The sequence below is a fragment of the Schistocerca americana genome, chromosome 1, assembly GCF_021461395.2.
Source record: "Schistocerca americana isolate TAMUIC-IGC-003095 chromosome 1, iqSchAmer2.1, whole genome shotgun sequence".
In the NCBI taxonomy this organism is placed as follows: Eukaryota; Metazoa; Arthropoda; class Insecta; order Orthoptera; family Acrididae; genus Schistocerca; species Schistocerca americana.
This window is the reverse complement of record NC_060119.1, coordinates 299,111,035-299,125,396: the sequence shown is the minus strand read 5'-3', so window position 1 is coordinate 299,125,396 and position 14,362 is coordinate 299,111,035. Positions and strand designations below refer to the sequence as shown.

General features: G+C 42.5%; 1 protein-coding gene across 2 annotated transcripts in view; it reads right to left on the bottom strand.

The window, feature by feature from the left end:
• LOC124622732 (UDP-glucosyltransferase 2-like) overlaps window positions 1–14,362 on the bottom strand; it is a 139,291-nt gene that overhangs the window by 70,990 nt on the left and 53,939 nt on the right. Inside the window, exon 2 of one of the 2 annotated variants that reach the window (XM_047148525.1) lies at window positions 209–413. In XM_047148525.1, the coding sequence (XP_047004481.1) occupies window positions 209–406 (198 nt within the window). In that variant the 5' untranslated portion in view covers window positions 407–413. Of the gene's footprint in view, window positions 1–208; window positions 414–14,362 lie in introns of those variants that run through there. The other variant, XM_047148532.1, reaches the window with a different exon arrangement.

The following is a 14,362-nucleotide window of genomic DNA, read 5'->3' as shown; positions in this document are numbered from 1 at the left end:
GTCAAATGTGCAGATAGTCAGTATGTTGCAATATTTCCCAGTGAGAAAGTGTATTAAAATTGATAACTGACATATTGCCAACCAGATTGAGAGATAGCAGCTATGGTTCATGAGATGTGCAAAGAAATAAGCAGCCATGACAACTAAAGTGGTTTGATCTGATGCTAAATGACTGAAGGCATAACGATGTGTTATGCAGCAAACTGACCTGCATGGGGTCTGTTGTGAGGAGGGTGACATGATGACCCCGAGCGACAAGTGCCATTGCAATGGCTTGGATTGGTGTCTGGTGGCTGATGGATGGTGTGGGCATAACAGCAAGCACACGCGCTCCTTCGACATTGCTCCAGGTGCCCATTAATATCCACACCCACAGACACGCCAGCCACCGCGGATCTACTGCCATTTCACACCTGAAAATAATGAACAACACTCGTAAGCACCATTCTAAATTAATAAAAGGCTAATTCATCTGTTGTGTTCATCCTATGTCATGTTCAGCATCACAGCATATTGACATCGTCAACAGGTCAGAGACAAACCTACTGCTGAATGTTCAGTAATTTGACAACAATATGGAAACACCATGAGAAATATATGCTTGAATATAAATCCAGATGCTGGCCACAGCTGCACGTTACACTTGTATTTGACCACGAACGGCACCTGTGCAATGTCGTCAGTGTGTTGCAAGTGTCAGCTGTGGTCAGAAGAGTGTTCTATGTATAGGGTGGTGCGCAATAAGTCACCCGATTGAATTTTGATCTTACAATTATACTAGTGGGGCAATAGCTTTCAAATTGTGCGCTGAACTTCGTGCAGTTCATGGAAATTACGCCAGATGTTGTTACGAGTTCATCACTTCCGTCATGAGTCCGCCATTTCAGTTTGCCGCGATGGCGGACAAACGACAGTTGACCGTTGTGCAAAAGATGAAGATTGTGTTACTGTTCAAGGCAAAAAACAGCATTACATTGACACAAAGAAGGTTTCATGATCATTTCGGCACACGGTGGGCTCCCAGCCCAGAGATGATATGCAGATTACATCAAAAATTTGATGGTACTGCATCTGTTTTGGAGTGTCAGCAGCCACATGCACATAACGTATGTTCGCCACAAAACATTGAAGCAGTTCGAGTGGCTTTGACTTGTAGTCTGAGTAAATCAACAAGAAAAGCCAGTGTCGAGTTGAGAATTTCACGGCGATCTGTACAAAGAATTATTCATTCCGACCTTCACTTGTATCCATACAAGATGACTGTGGTGAATAAGTTTACTATGAGAGATAAGGAGTGGAGACTGCGGTTTACAAGGTGGGTAATCGAGCAAGACCAAGAGGCAGTGCTACACAACACATGGTTTTCTGACGAAGCTTGTTTTTACGTGAATGGTATTGTGAACATACAGAACGTTTGATTCTGGGCACGTGAACCTCCGTGAATAATCCACATGAAAGACACCTATGAGGAGAATGTGTGTATGGGTTGCAATGTCAAGCCACGGAATCATCGGTCCATTCTTCTTTGACGCTACAGTAACCTGTGAACGCTATTTACACATGCTGCGAAACCAGTTCTTTCCTCAACTCATGGCCTCATGTCTTCCGTTGGAGACACAATGATTCATGCAGAATAAAGCAAGCCCCCATCCTGCCAACGTTGTGCTTCATTTCCTACACGAAAGAATTGGCCTTAGGGTATTGTCAAACAGATGTCCTGAACGTTATGCAGGAGGAGGAATGTGGCTGCCCCACAGCCTGGACATTAACCCATGTGACTCCTTCCTTTGGGGGTTCCTTAAAGAGAAGGTGTACCACAGGAAACCCGAAAGTGCAGTGCAGTTATGGCCATCATTGTGGAATTATGCCGCGGCATTCCAGAAGATTTGTGTCGGAGAGTCGTCACAAATGCACGTGTGCGACTTGAGGAAGTTGTAAACCAAAATGGCAGTCATATTGAACATGTGATTCATTAGGTTTTATTCTTTACTTCTACATCAATAAATTACAAATCTTGTCAACAACAAATGTGTTATTCATGAAACAAACCACGTGACTTATCATGGACCACACCCTGTAGTTGTGAGTGCATTATTTTGGAGCTAAGTTAATCCGAATGTGTGCAAATTGTTGGTGGGTGTTTGGTGTTTAAAGGGGTACAGTATCGAAGATTTACACTGAGGTGACAAAAATAATGGGATAGAAATGCACAGATGGTGACAGCATTGTGTACAGAAGAAATAAAAGGGCAGTGCTTTGCCAGTGCTGTCATTTGTACTCATGTGATTCATGTAAAAAGATTTCTGACGTCACTATGTCCGCACGACGGGAATTAACAGACTTTGAACATGGAATGGTAGTAGGAGCTAGATGCATGGGATATTTAATTTCAGAAATCATTAGGGAATTCAATAGTCTGTGATCCACAGCGTCAAGAGTGTGCCGAGAATACCAAATTTCAGGCATTACCACTCACCATGGACTACGCAGTGGCCGACAGCCTTCACTTACCGACAGTGAGTTGTCAGTACTAACAGACAAGTAACATTGCGAAAAATAACCGCAGAAATTAATGTGGGATGTATGACGAACGTATCTATGAGAACAGTGCGGCGAAATTTGGCGTTAATGGGCTATGGCAGTAAACGACAGACTTTTGCTGACAGCACAACATTGTCTGCAGTGCTTCTCCTGGGCTCATGACCATGTGGGTTGGACCCTAGACAACTGGAAAACTGGGGCTTGGTCAGATGAGTCCAGATTCCAGTTGGTAAAAGCTGATGGTAGGATTTGAGTGTGGCGCAGACCCTGCAAAGCTATGGACCCAAGTTGGCAACAAGGCATTGTGCAAGTTGGTGGTAACTCTACAGTGGTTTGGGCTGTGTTCACATGGAAATAAGCTGGATCCTAGTTATGTTTAGCTCCTTGGAGACCATTTGCAGTGATTCATATACTTCATGTTCCCGAAAAAACGATGGAATTTTTATGGATGACAATGCACCATGTCACAGGCCACAATCGTTCGCGATTGGTTGGAAGAACATTCTGGGGTTTTCGACCAAATGATTTGGTCACCCAGAGAGCCCAACATAAATCCAATTGCGTATTTACAGGAGTTAATCGACAGTTGAGTTGCACTCAAAATGATGACAATGCACCATGTCACAGGCCACAATCGTTCGCGATTGGTTGGAAGAACATTCTGGGGTTTTCGACCAAATGATTTAGTCACCCAGAGAGCCCAACATAAATCCAATTGCGTATTTACAGGAGTTAATCGACAGTTGAGTTGCACACAAAATGATGCACCAGCAACACCTTCGAAATTATGGAAGGCTACAGAGAGAGCATCACTCAATATTTCTGCAGAGGATTTCCAGCGATTTGTTGAGTATGTGGCATGTTGAGTTGCTGCATTACACCAGGCAAAAGGAAATCCTATACCTACTATACTAGGGCGTATCCCATGACTTTTGTTACATACCTACTATACTATGAGGTATCCCATGACTTTTGTTGCCTCAGTATATGCCACCATGAAGGACGGGCACTGAAGAGGATTGTGACAAAAAAGTAAGACATCAAATAGCAATGAATGTCACTACAGAACTGTACAACGCACTCGCGAACCCTGTCAGCCCCAAAACAACACTATGGAAGCTCTGTAACATCAGAACTGCAGGGCAAGCAGGAATTCCAAAACCACTCATCAGTGATGCAAATGCTCATAACATGGGATCGTGGTACCAAAGCTATAAAACCTGATCTATGGAGCAATGGAAGGATGTCATTTGGTCAGACAAGTCTTGTTTCACACTGTTCCAACTTCTAGTCGAATTTACATCCTAAGGGTGAAATATGGTGTGGGTTCAGTGATGATTCAGGCAGCCATATTGTCGTATTCCATGGGCTGTTCGACTACACTGGAAGGTTGCATTACTGTCAAGGATTATGTGGCCAATTTCGCTGATCAGGTCCGTCCCAAAGTATGATATGTGTTCACCAATGGTGATCTCCCCCAACCATCACAGTCATCAGATCTCAATAATATTGAGCCTTTGTGGTGCACTTTGGAGGAAAGGTTGCGTGATCACTGTACACTTCCAACATTTTTACTTTAACTTGTCATTTTTTTCAGGAAGAATGGTATAAGTTTCCCCTGAAAACCATACAGGATCTTCATTTATTCATTCCGAAATGACTGGAAGCCGTTTTGTATGCCAACAATTATCCTAAACTGTATTTGGCATAGTAATGTATGGTGTTTTTGGTGTTTCCATATTTGTGTCCAAAGCCTATGCGTAAAGCTCCTTCCCTAAGATAACGAAAACTTACACATGCATCACGTCGTCCCAGCACTGGCCAGTCAACTGGACCGTGGACACCCCTTGCTGGCTCACTGTTGCTGTAGCTGGTCTTTTAAGTTGTTGACCAACTGCTGTCATGGGTGGATTTGCTCTCATTATGCTTTTGTACATTCAAAAGCACACATCTTCAATCATTCGTTTGTGTGTACGAACAGTTTGTGCCTTGGCCAAAAAATATATTTTGTTTTTAACTAAGTTAATAAAAACTTTGTAAAGAGGCAAAATATTTTTAAACTGCAATTTCTTATAATCACTTGTCTGTAATACAGTAACACAGCATCATTGAGGTGATTCAATGTACACCGAAAGTATTGTAACAGAGTATGGACTTACTGAAGTTCAATAATTGCAGAATAGTCAATATTGTACAGATATTTAACTTTCGGGAGAATGATAGCAATTTTTACTTCAGTCATTCAGTATAAATATCATGATGAAGTGGAAATAGAAAATTTATAAGCGCCTTCAAAGTTTGAAAGCTACTCTTGACTTAACTGAAATACCACGTAAGTACAGTACCTATTTTTGCGCAGTTAATGAATTGTGGCTGTTATGTACAGTAGTACAAAGTTTGTTTACAAAGTTAAGCAAAGAAGCGTTATATTTACGGCACCAGTGACCTCTCAAAACTTTGATTAACACCAAAAATAAAAACAAAGCAGAATTGTTGGTGCATATGCCTTACTTTCCAATGCATTTTCTGGGTGTTGTAAGTAGTAAAACACACACACTCACACTAGATGTGCTTTTAGGAATGCACTTAGCACACTACAGTGGTAATAAAACGATCAACGGTTGCCAAGATGAGCTGCAATGTCAGCTCACATCTGATTTCTACGTACAAAAAAAAAAAAAAAAAAAAAAAAAATATAGCTCAATAGCAATTCAATAGTAGTTTCTCTTATTCGTTTACCTTCTACACATTTTTATTAGCGTGTTTGACGCCCTCAAATGATTTCTACCAGAAATCCATTTTATACTCAAGACTTGTGGGACCATGTTCCATTCGTTAACGTTTCTTTTATGTCGTATTCACCAAATAAATTTGGCGCTCATCATAAAGGTAGCAGAATGGATACCCCCTTCCACAGAATGTAGTTGCCGTATTTAGGTGGTGTGTTTGCGTGCTGTAATTGTCTAGTTGCAGGGCAGTTGAGACTGAAACACAAATAATATTGGCTGCATCATGAGCAACAGTTAACAGTCATTTATTAAAGAATGTACACAGTTGATATTCAACTGTAATGTGACGAAAAGACTTGGCATTGAAGCAGTGGCGGATCCCCCCAATTACGGGGCCGCCCGCGTTGCCACCAGCGTCATCTCCGCCAGTCAGCGCGCACGCAATTCGTTCGTTTCTTTCGTCAGTTGACTCGACTGAATCGAGTAGTTGTACTTCGCTATGTAGTATGCGCGTCCGCGTCATCGTATTTTATACGTTTCTGTCTGTCACATACTGATCGAGTTAATGGCGCTTAGATCTGTTGAACACTCACCCTGACATTGATTGTCCTATTGACGATGTAAGTAACCAACTTTCCAGGAAGAATAGGCGCATAGAATTCATCATTTAAGGAAGAGAACCACAATTGTAACTTTTTTGTATCATAAGATGGCATTGTCTTGTATATGTGTATAATCAGTTTAAATAAAACTTTCTTAAACTTTGCATGTGAGTTAATCATTTTTTATTACGGTAAAAGTAAAGGTAGCTCAAGGTATCTTTCCCGCTCCCCTCCTTGAGGTTTTCCTGTATCCGCCACTGCATTGAAGTAAGAGTTTTGAACACTAGTCTAACATAACTCAGTGAATGACGACTACCTAATCCAACAGAAGTCCAGTCAGGACTATTGTTGGTGTCAGTTTGGACGTGGGAGTTTGAAAAGTCCGTGCAAGGTCCGAGAGATGGCACCACCAGCGTGTACCGAGGTCATGATCAGTTAGTAGCATCTTTTGAAAGAACGCACACCAAGTTTCAGACACATTGGTCTATTTCTTTGTGTTTGGCATTCGTGTGAATCAAGGAAGTCGAGTGATTGTCAAAAAATGGACGAAAAAGACTTTTGTGTGGTGACTAAACATTACTTTATGAAAGGCAAAACGCCTCAGGAGACTAAAGAGAAGACTGACAAACATTACAGTGACTCTGCACCTTCGATTAGAACAGTTTATAAGTGCTTTCAAATTTTTCGGAGTGGCCATATGGGCACAAGTGATGCTGAACGTTGTGGACGCCCTGTGGAGGTTAAAATCCGTGATATGGTGATGGATGACAGAAGAGTTAAGGGACGTGAGATTGCTAGAGCTATGGGCATCTCGAGTGAGTGAGTACATAATATTTTGCATAAAGATTTGGACATGAGAAAGCTATCCACAAGATGGGTTCCGCGACCAAGAACGGAGTCGTGTGAAGTGTTGCAAGGATGGTTTGCAGCTGTTCAGGAAGAATCCACAGGACTTTCAAGATCGTTTCATCACTGTAGATGAAACATGGATACATAACTATACTCCTGAGACCAAACAACAATCTAAACAATTGGTTACCAAGGGAGAATCTGCACCAAAAAGGCGAAGAGTATTCCTTCGTCTGGAAAGGTTAAGACGACTGTCTTTTACGATTCGCAAGGGGTAATCCTCATCGACTATCTGGAAGAGGGTAAAACTATTACAGGTGCATATTATTCATCGTTATTGGACGGTTTTAAAAACGAGCTGCAAGAAAAACGCCGGCGATTGGACCGCAAAAAAGTCCTTTTCCATCACGACAACGCAGCAGCGCACACCTCAGCAGCTGTGGTCGCGAAGTTAATGGAAAAAGGATTCCAACTCATTACATATCCCCCCTATTCTCCATACTTGGCTCCCTCGGACTGCTATTTGTTCCACAATTTGAAGAAATGGCTGGCGAGACAAAGATTTTATTCAAACTAGGAGATGATTGCAGCAATTAATAGATATTTTGCAGACTTGGACAATTCCTATTATTCAGAAGGGATCAACAAATTAGAACAGCATTGGATGAAGTGTATAAGTCTAAAAGGAGACTATGCCGAAAAATAAAAAATGTTTATCCCAAACATGTAAGTAGTTTTTATTTTTGCATGGAGTTTTCAAACACCCCTTGTAAGTTAGGACTTGGCAAAAAAGATGAAAACTGCAACACTTGACACTGACTGTCTGATGGCTTGAAGATAGCAGCTGGGGATAACTGCAACAACTACGGAAACTGCTGGATAACTCTGCAATTGTTGTAATAACTGGTGGAGCAGGGGTACATGGCCACATAAGACTATTGATTTGCGAACCATTTGGTGGATGCAGGAATCAGCCTTTGGCATCATCACCATCTGCGGAGTCAGACCTAACTATCAGCTGAAGGACCGAACTATTTGTAAGTCGTGTGCCAGAAGCATAACGTGGTTCCTGTTATGTGCATCATGAACGTGGCGATCACAACAGTAGCGCCACACTGGAGACTGCCAGGCGTATGGCATCCCTGTGCATATTATTGTGTACTGCATCAAGCAGCAAACAGACAGTTTATATGAGCTCTTGGGCTAAAATCTGCACAACTATACTGCGCAACACAATTGAAGGGTTATTTTTTCGCAACCCCATAACTGTCGGGCATTTTGGCCCAGTGGCTTGAAATTTGGCTCAAAAGTGCCTACAGACTTCCTCTGTATTGGTGTTGCGGTGTCACCTTTGGGCTTGGTGATGTTCCAAACAGCTAGGTGTCGAAGATGCGAGAAAAAGGCCCGAGCTCATAAATTCATGTTAGGTGTAAAGTGGATTAATGGTGTCACATTGCACAAAATTTTACCACAGTTCTGCCCAATGCCATCGTGGACGAGTCACACGATGGGAAGTCATCATACCTTCTCTTGACACGTCTGCAATTGAGGACAGAACCCCGACGCTCAGGACAGGATGCATGTGCAAGTTTTCACCACATATGGAAACGCTGCTTAATACTCAGACAGGCATGGAAATAGTGCCTCAAGCAAGTGATGCGGATGTGACAATTTATACAGGCTTTTCTGGAACAGTGATTTGGACTGGTGTGTTTTTGCAACCCTTGATGACTTTTGCAATTCAAACAGTTTTCGCTTCACAACAGTGTTCACTTAATGAATCCCGTTGTTCATGACCCAAGTGCTGCAAGTCACTGCAGCGGAGCTGCTGCAAAGACACTAACAGATCTTAGAATTCCGGTATCAGGGAACAGTACAAAACCAAGTATTATTGAACTTAAAGTCAAAGTATTACAATAACGAAGTACAAACAGCAGTAGAGGCAGTCCTTTCATAAGCAGCAAGCCACAAGTCCTGCATAAGGAGGACTGTCAAGATATTCCATCACATAGTACACAGTGCCAACCAAAATCTGCGTAACGCATAAGTTGAGTAGGTATCATATACAAGGTACACAGTAGTGAGCTGTGGTGTGACAACAAACACGCTGTGCTTTCCTCTGGCGAGAGATTCCTTCCTATTGCCTTGGATATCTGTTTCATCGCTGCTCTCATGTTTGCCAGACACTAAATCATCTAGTTCTACACTACTACAACAATTTCCACTTCAACACAGTATAACACCATACGAAGAATACTATATAAACAAGTCCAGCCAAAAATTATACGATATCGCAGTGCTTGTGTTGTTAAGAAGTACGATGTTAAGTTTATTCAGACATGCAGCCATGTCTAAAGGTACATTGCATCATACTTCTTAACAACAGAAACACTGCAATATTGTATTTATTCACCAATATCAGCAGCGATTATCAGTAAAATCTCCCCCGCCCCCCGTACAGGAATTACATAATGTGTGCACGTTGTGGCATATGAACAACTACATATGGAAACTTGGGTGGGCTGTGAGTCATGCGCGGATAGCCATAGCAGTTAAGGCAACCACCCGCATAAAGCGGGATATCCGGGCTCGAGTCCTGGGCCAGCCCAAATTTTCACTGTCATCATTCCATTATACAGCTGATGGTTGCCTGTATTCGCAACTGTGAATATATTTCATGCAAAAATAATACTCCTTCAATAGGATTTTATATGACAGCATATTGTGTTGTTAATGGGAGGTCAAACGGGCTAAACTTAGTGAGGCTGGTTGGCAGCAGCTCCTCGTTCTTCTTGCTTGTCCACCTTCCATTTCAGCTCTTAGTGTGAAAAACCGTTTATATCCTCCATTATTTGTTTAATTTATTCCAGTCTGGATCTCCATGTGTAATTTCAACCTTCTACTGCTCCCTCAATTATTCTTTTCAATAGATCACCATGAAGGAGCATATGGCCTATTAGCTGAGCCCTTCTTCTTTTTAGATGTTTCACATGGTTATGAAAGCTAAGACGCCATCACAGGATGATCTAAAGTAATTGTGAGGTATAGTAACCTTTTCCTGGTGTAAAACAGCTGCTACATTACGCCACACTTCAATAAGAAAAACGTTTGTAACCATACACTATCCCACTAACATGCTCTTGTGATAATGACGGATATAAATTCATTTACCGTTTGACAGTATTAATGCAACAAACTATGTCATACTAACGAACACTGATTAGACTATATGTTGAAGAAAGGCGATCCTATGTTTATGGCATCTGCAGATTTAGGGGAAGCTATTGACAATGTTGACTGGACTATATACTTCGAAATTCTGAAGGTATCAGAGATAAATCACAAGCCGCGAAAGGCTATTTTCAATTTATACAGAAACAAGACTGCATTTGTAAGAGTCGAAGGTCATGAAAGGGAATGTCGTTGTAGTCTGTCCTTGATGTCATTCAGTCTGTACACTATCTGGTCAGAAGTACTTGGACAATCCTATGAAACTTACCAATAGATGTCACGGGAGGCTGACCCGGCAGTATTAAAGGAAGCGGAGAGTGTTATGATGTCAGTAGGGAAGCAGTAACAGCAGAGTGGGTCAGCCGTAAGAGCTCAGTAAAAATGCCATTGGATGTCAACTGAGTAACAAATCCATAAGAGACATTTCAATCCTTCTAAAGCTTCTCATGTTGACTGTTGATGTGACTAATATGGAAATGTCAACCACAGTTAAAACAAGACCTCTTAGATCTCATCTACTCATGGACAGGGACCGGCGCGCATTGTGGAAGATGTTTGTAAAAACACGCGTGAAATAAGGGGCAAGTGTCACTGGCGAGTTTCAAGGTGCTACCAACAGTCCAGCTAACAGAATGACTGTGGTATGGAGTTGTAAAAAATGGAGCTGTGGTCAGTGCTAAGTGACACATGGGATAGTGGATGAGAAGAACAAAGCTGTTTGTTTGTTTGGGCAATGAATCTTGCTATGCACTGTGACAGTCGAATGGAAGTGATTGGGGCCGGTCGATGTGGCCGAGCGGTTCTAGGCGCTTCAGTCTGGAACCGCGCGACCGCTACGGTCGCAGGTTCGAATCCTGCCTCGGGCATGGATGTGTGTGGTGTCCTTAGGTTAGTTAGGTTTAAGTAGTCCCATAGTGCTCAGAGCCATTTGAACCATTTTTTGAAGTGATTTGGTTTGCCTATACACGGAGAACATTACCCACCAGAATGGGTAGTGCCAACGACGTACGGAAGAGGAGATGTTACTGTATGTGGATGTTTTCCGTGTTTAGGGTGTGGTCCCCTTACTGAGCTTAAGAAAACACTAAATGCAAAAGGATATAAGTATATTTCACAACATTGTACAATGTGTACAGTAGAGCAGTAGTTATGAAACGATGATTGTGTCAGCATGAAAATATACCCTGCTGTAGAGCAGCACCTGTGAGGCAACAATTTGGGGACAATAACATGGATTGATCTTTCCAGTGTACCGACTGACTCTTAGTGGAACAACTGTGGGGTGAGTTAGAACGTCAACTTCACTCCTGCGTACAACATCATGCCTTCACTGGTTTCGGCTCTTGAGGAAGAATGGGCTGGTTGTCTCAAGGAAAGTGTCCTCAGCAGACTTCAAGGTGTCACAAAGATAAGGGGTGGAGACACCCATATTAATGTCCTCTAAAAGCTGGCTGGATACTTATGATAGTACACAAAGTAATTTTGCACAAGGTAATTTAACACATATACATGCATACCCAAAGTTGAGCGAATCAAAGCTTTTAACAGAGGTTAGGAGTGGTCTTGAGTACATGCATACCTAAAGTTGAGCGAATCAAAGCTTTTAACAGAGGTTAGGAGTGGTCTTGAGTTTATGTTCGGCAGTATAAATGGTGTTTTTGATGTCCAAAAATGTAGGAGTAGGAACCAAGGAGAAAACTGGAAAGGGAATTAAAGTTCAGAGAGAAGAAATATAAACTCCGAAGTTATTAGACGACACTGTAATCCTGTCAGAGATACAATCAACTCAGAATAGCTGCTGAATGGAAGGGATGGTGTCTTGAAAAGAGCTGTGAACATCAACAAAGAGTAGAAAAAGGGTAATGAAAGCAGAAAAATTAAATTGGGAAAAGAGACACTAAAAGTAGTGGATGAATTTTTGCTATTTGGGGAACAAAGCAACTGATGATGGCCGAAGTAGAGAGGATATAAAGCATAGAGTGGCAATAGCAAGAAAATCATATCTGAGAAAGAGGAATTTATTATCATCTAAGATAAATTTAAGTATTAGAAAGTCTTTTCTGAATGTATGTGTACAAAGTGTACTATGGGATGTGACCAGTTCGAACAAGAGGAGAATGGAAGCATTTGAAATGGGGTGCCACAGAAGAATGCTGAAGATTAGACTGCCACATCGAGTAAATAATGATAGGTACTGGCCAAATTGGGGAAAAACGAAATTTTGTGGCACAATTACACATAAAGAAGGGATCAGTTGATGTAACACTACCAAAGGAATCTAGGTCTCCATAATGGAAGGGTATGGAGGGGAGAGGGTAAAAATTCTAGAGGGAGACTAGGCTTGAACATAGTAAGAAGGTTCAAATGGATGTAAACTGTGATTTTTATGTAGAGATGGAGAAGTCTGAAAGTTCCCTGTTCGTTCGACAATTTCATGACTGATGGATATAAGCTCTTTGAGAAAGAACTCTGCGAAAGGCGTTTTCACATCTTTGGGACGTGAGTTTGGTTTCCAATCAGTGGGAAGCCTTTGCAAGTTACAATCCACGAGCCTGTCCTTCTTTGAAATTGTGCAGTGGAACAACTTTGGGGTCGGTCAGAACGTCGACTTCCCTCCAGACTCCAGCGTCCAACATCACTATCTTCTCTTGTGTCGGCTCTTGAGTAAAAATGGGCTGCCATTCCTACATAGACGTTCAGGTGCCTCCTTGAAAGTGTCTTCGGCAGAATTCAAGGTATCATAAAGACTGAGGGTCTTTGTTTTGAAACACACTGTGTAACAGAATTAAAGGATCACTTTTTCGAAACAGTGTAATTGCCTCCCATTACGACGCGTGTTTGAAATTTCGTTCAAAGATTCCTACAATCTTCCTCTGTAATAGTGCGAAAGCATGGCGCCCTGCAACGTCACCATCGTGCTCGGCGACGCTTCAAACAGCTGGACGTCGACACATGCGATAAAAACGCCACAGCTCAATAGTTCATGAGAGCTGCAAGGTGGGTTAATGATGTCACAGGCCCTCTTACACACATTTCACTTCTCAGTTTGAAGGAGCGCGACACACACCATTCAAATCACGCGATTTTCTTATAGATGGCCGAGGAAAACAATTCAGACACACCGCCGCTCAGAATTGCCGCGAAAAGGCTTCAGGGGCTGGCATAAAGGGCGTCAGAGAAATCCCACTTTCCGCCGGGGTGTTGATTCCCACACATTTCGCGGTTGGCAACAACAGTTCACAGTGTGATGAGCAAGAGGAAGATGTTCTTGAGAACCTTTTATACCGTTGACACCCTTGGAAGTTTCAATCATTCTCTAATAACGCCGTGGGACTATACCTCACTGAATGTGATAGCATCCCTTCGGAGTGCAGTGCGATGGAAACTTTTTTGCTCTTGTGTACAGTCTGAAACCACTATGGACCGTTCAAAACCAATCGAAAAAATTTGAATGTGATCCGAACAATTAAAGAATTCTTATGTTTTTTCAACCCTTCTGGTTTCCTCCCTCCTGTGGCTTATGTTGTAACCAAACGGAGAGCAGCCCGCAAACAAACAAACGAACGAACGGAAAGGACGGACACGAAACAACGACAGACGATCGAGAGAGACCTTACGACGACAACACGCAAGAAGCAACGGAGTGACCGAGACAACCAAACGAATCCAAGACGTCCAGTAGTAACGAAAACAAAGAACAGTAAACACGCTGTCTGTTGTCGAGGCGATATGTCAAGACTCACACAACAATTAGACTCGCTGACTGATCTTTTTTTTTTTCTTTATTGTGATTTCATTCCCCTGCCCCATATGGGTAGAGGAGGGCTGTCAGCGGCACAATCCGCCGCGCTTCAGCTGAGTGACATGACAACTAAAACAAGAATAAAATGTTACATACATAAGGCGATAAAAAAGGGGAACGTAAAACACAGTAATGGGAGAAAATGGAGGTAAAAATACACTGACATGGAGACGTTCATAGGGGACAGTTAAAAAAGTCACCAGAAAGTTGGTGATTCTTAAAACACAGAGAAGACACTGAATGCACATGCACAGGTTTAGGCTGAGCGAGAGGCAGGCGCTTAAATACACGATCGGGTGCGCCGCTATTGGCCGCTGGGACCACGTGTTCCGCTGTGGCGCTCTCACACTAAATGCGGGCCAGGAGGCGCGCGCCGCCACAGCTTCCGGCGCGATGGTGCAGAGACCTCTAGGGGTCTTCGACGTCTATGATTTCTGGCGCCGATTCAAATTCCGCGGCGCGCCGTACCAGAGCTTAATCATGCGGAAGTGTAACATTAACATGTTTGCGAATAAAACAGCTAAGGTTGCCTCTGAGACTCCCCCCAGTTCCGCAATACTATATATGTCAACCAGGCAACTTTGTTCAGCACGTTAGAAATATACCTT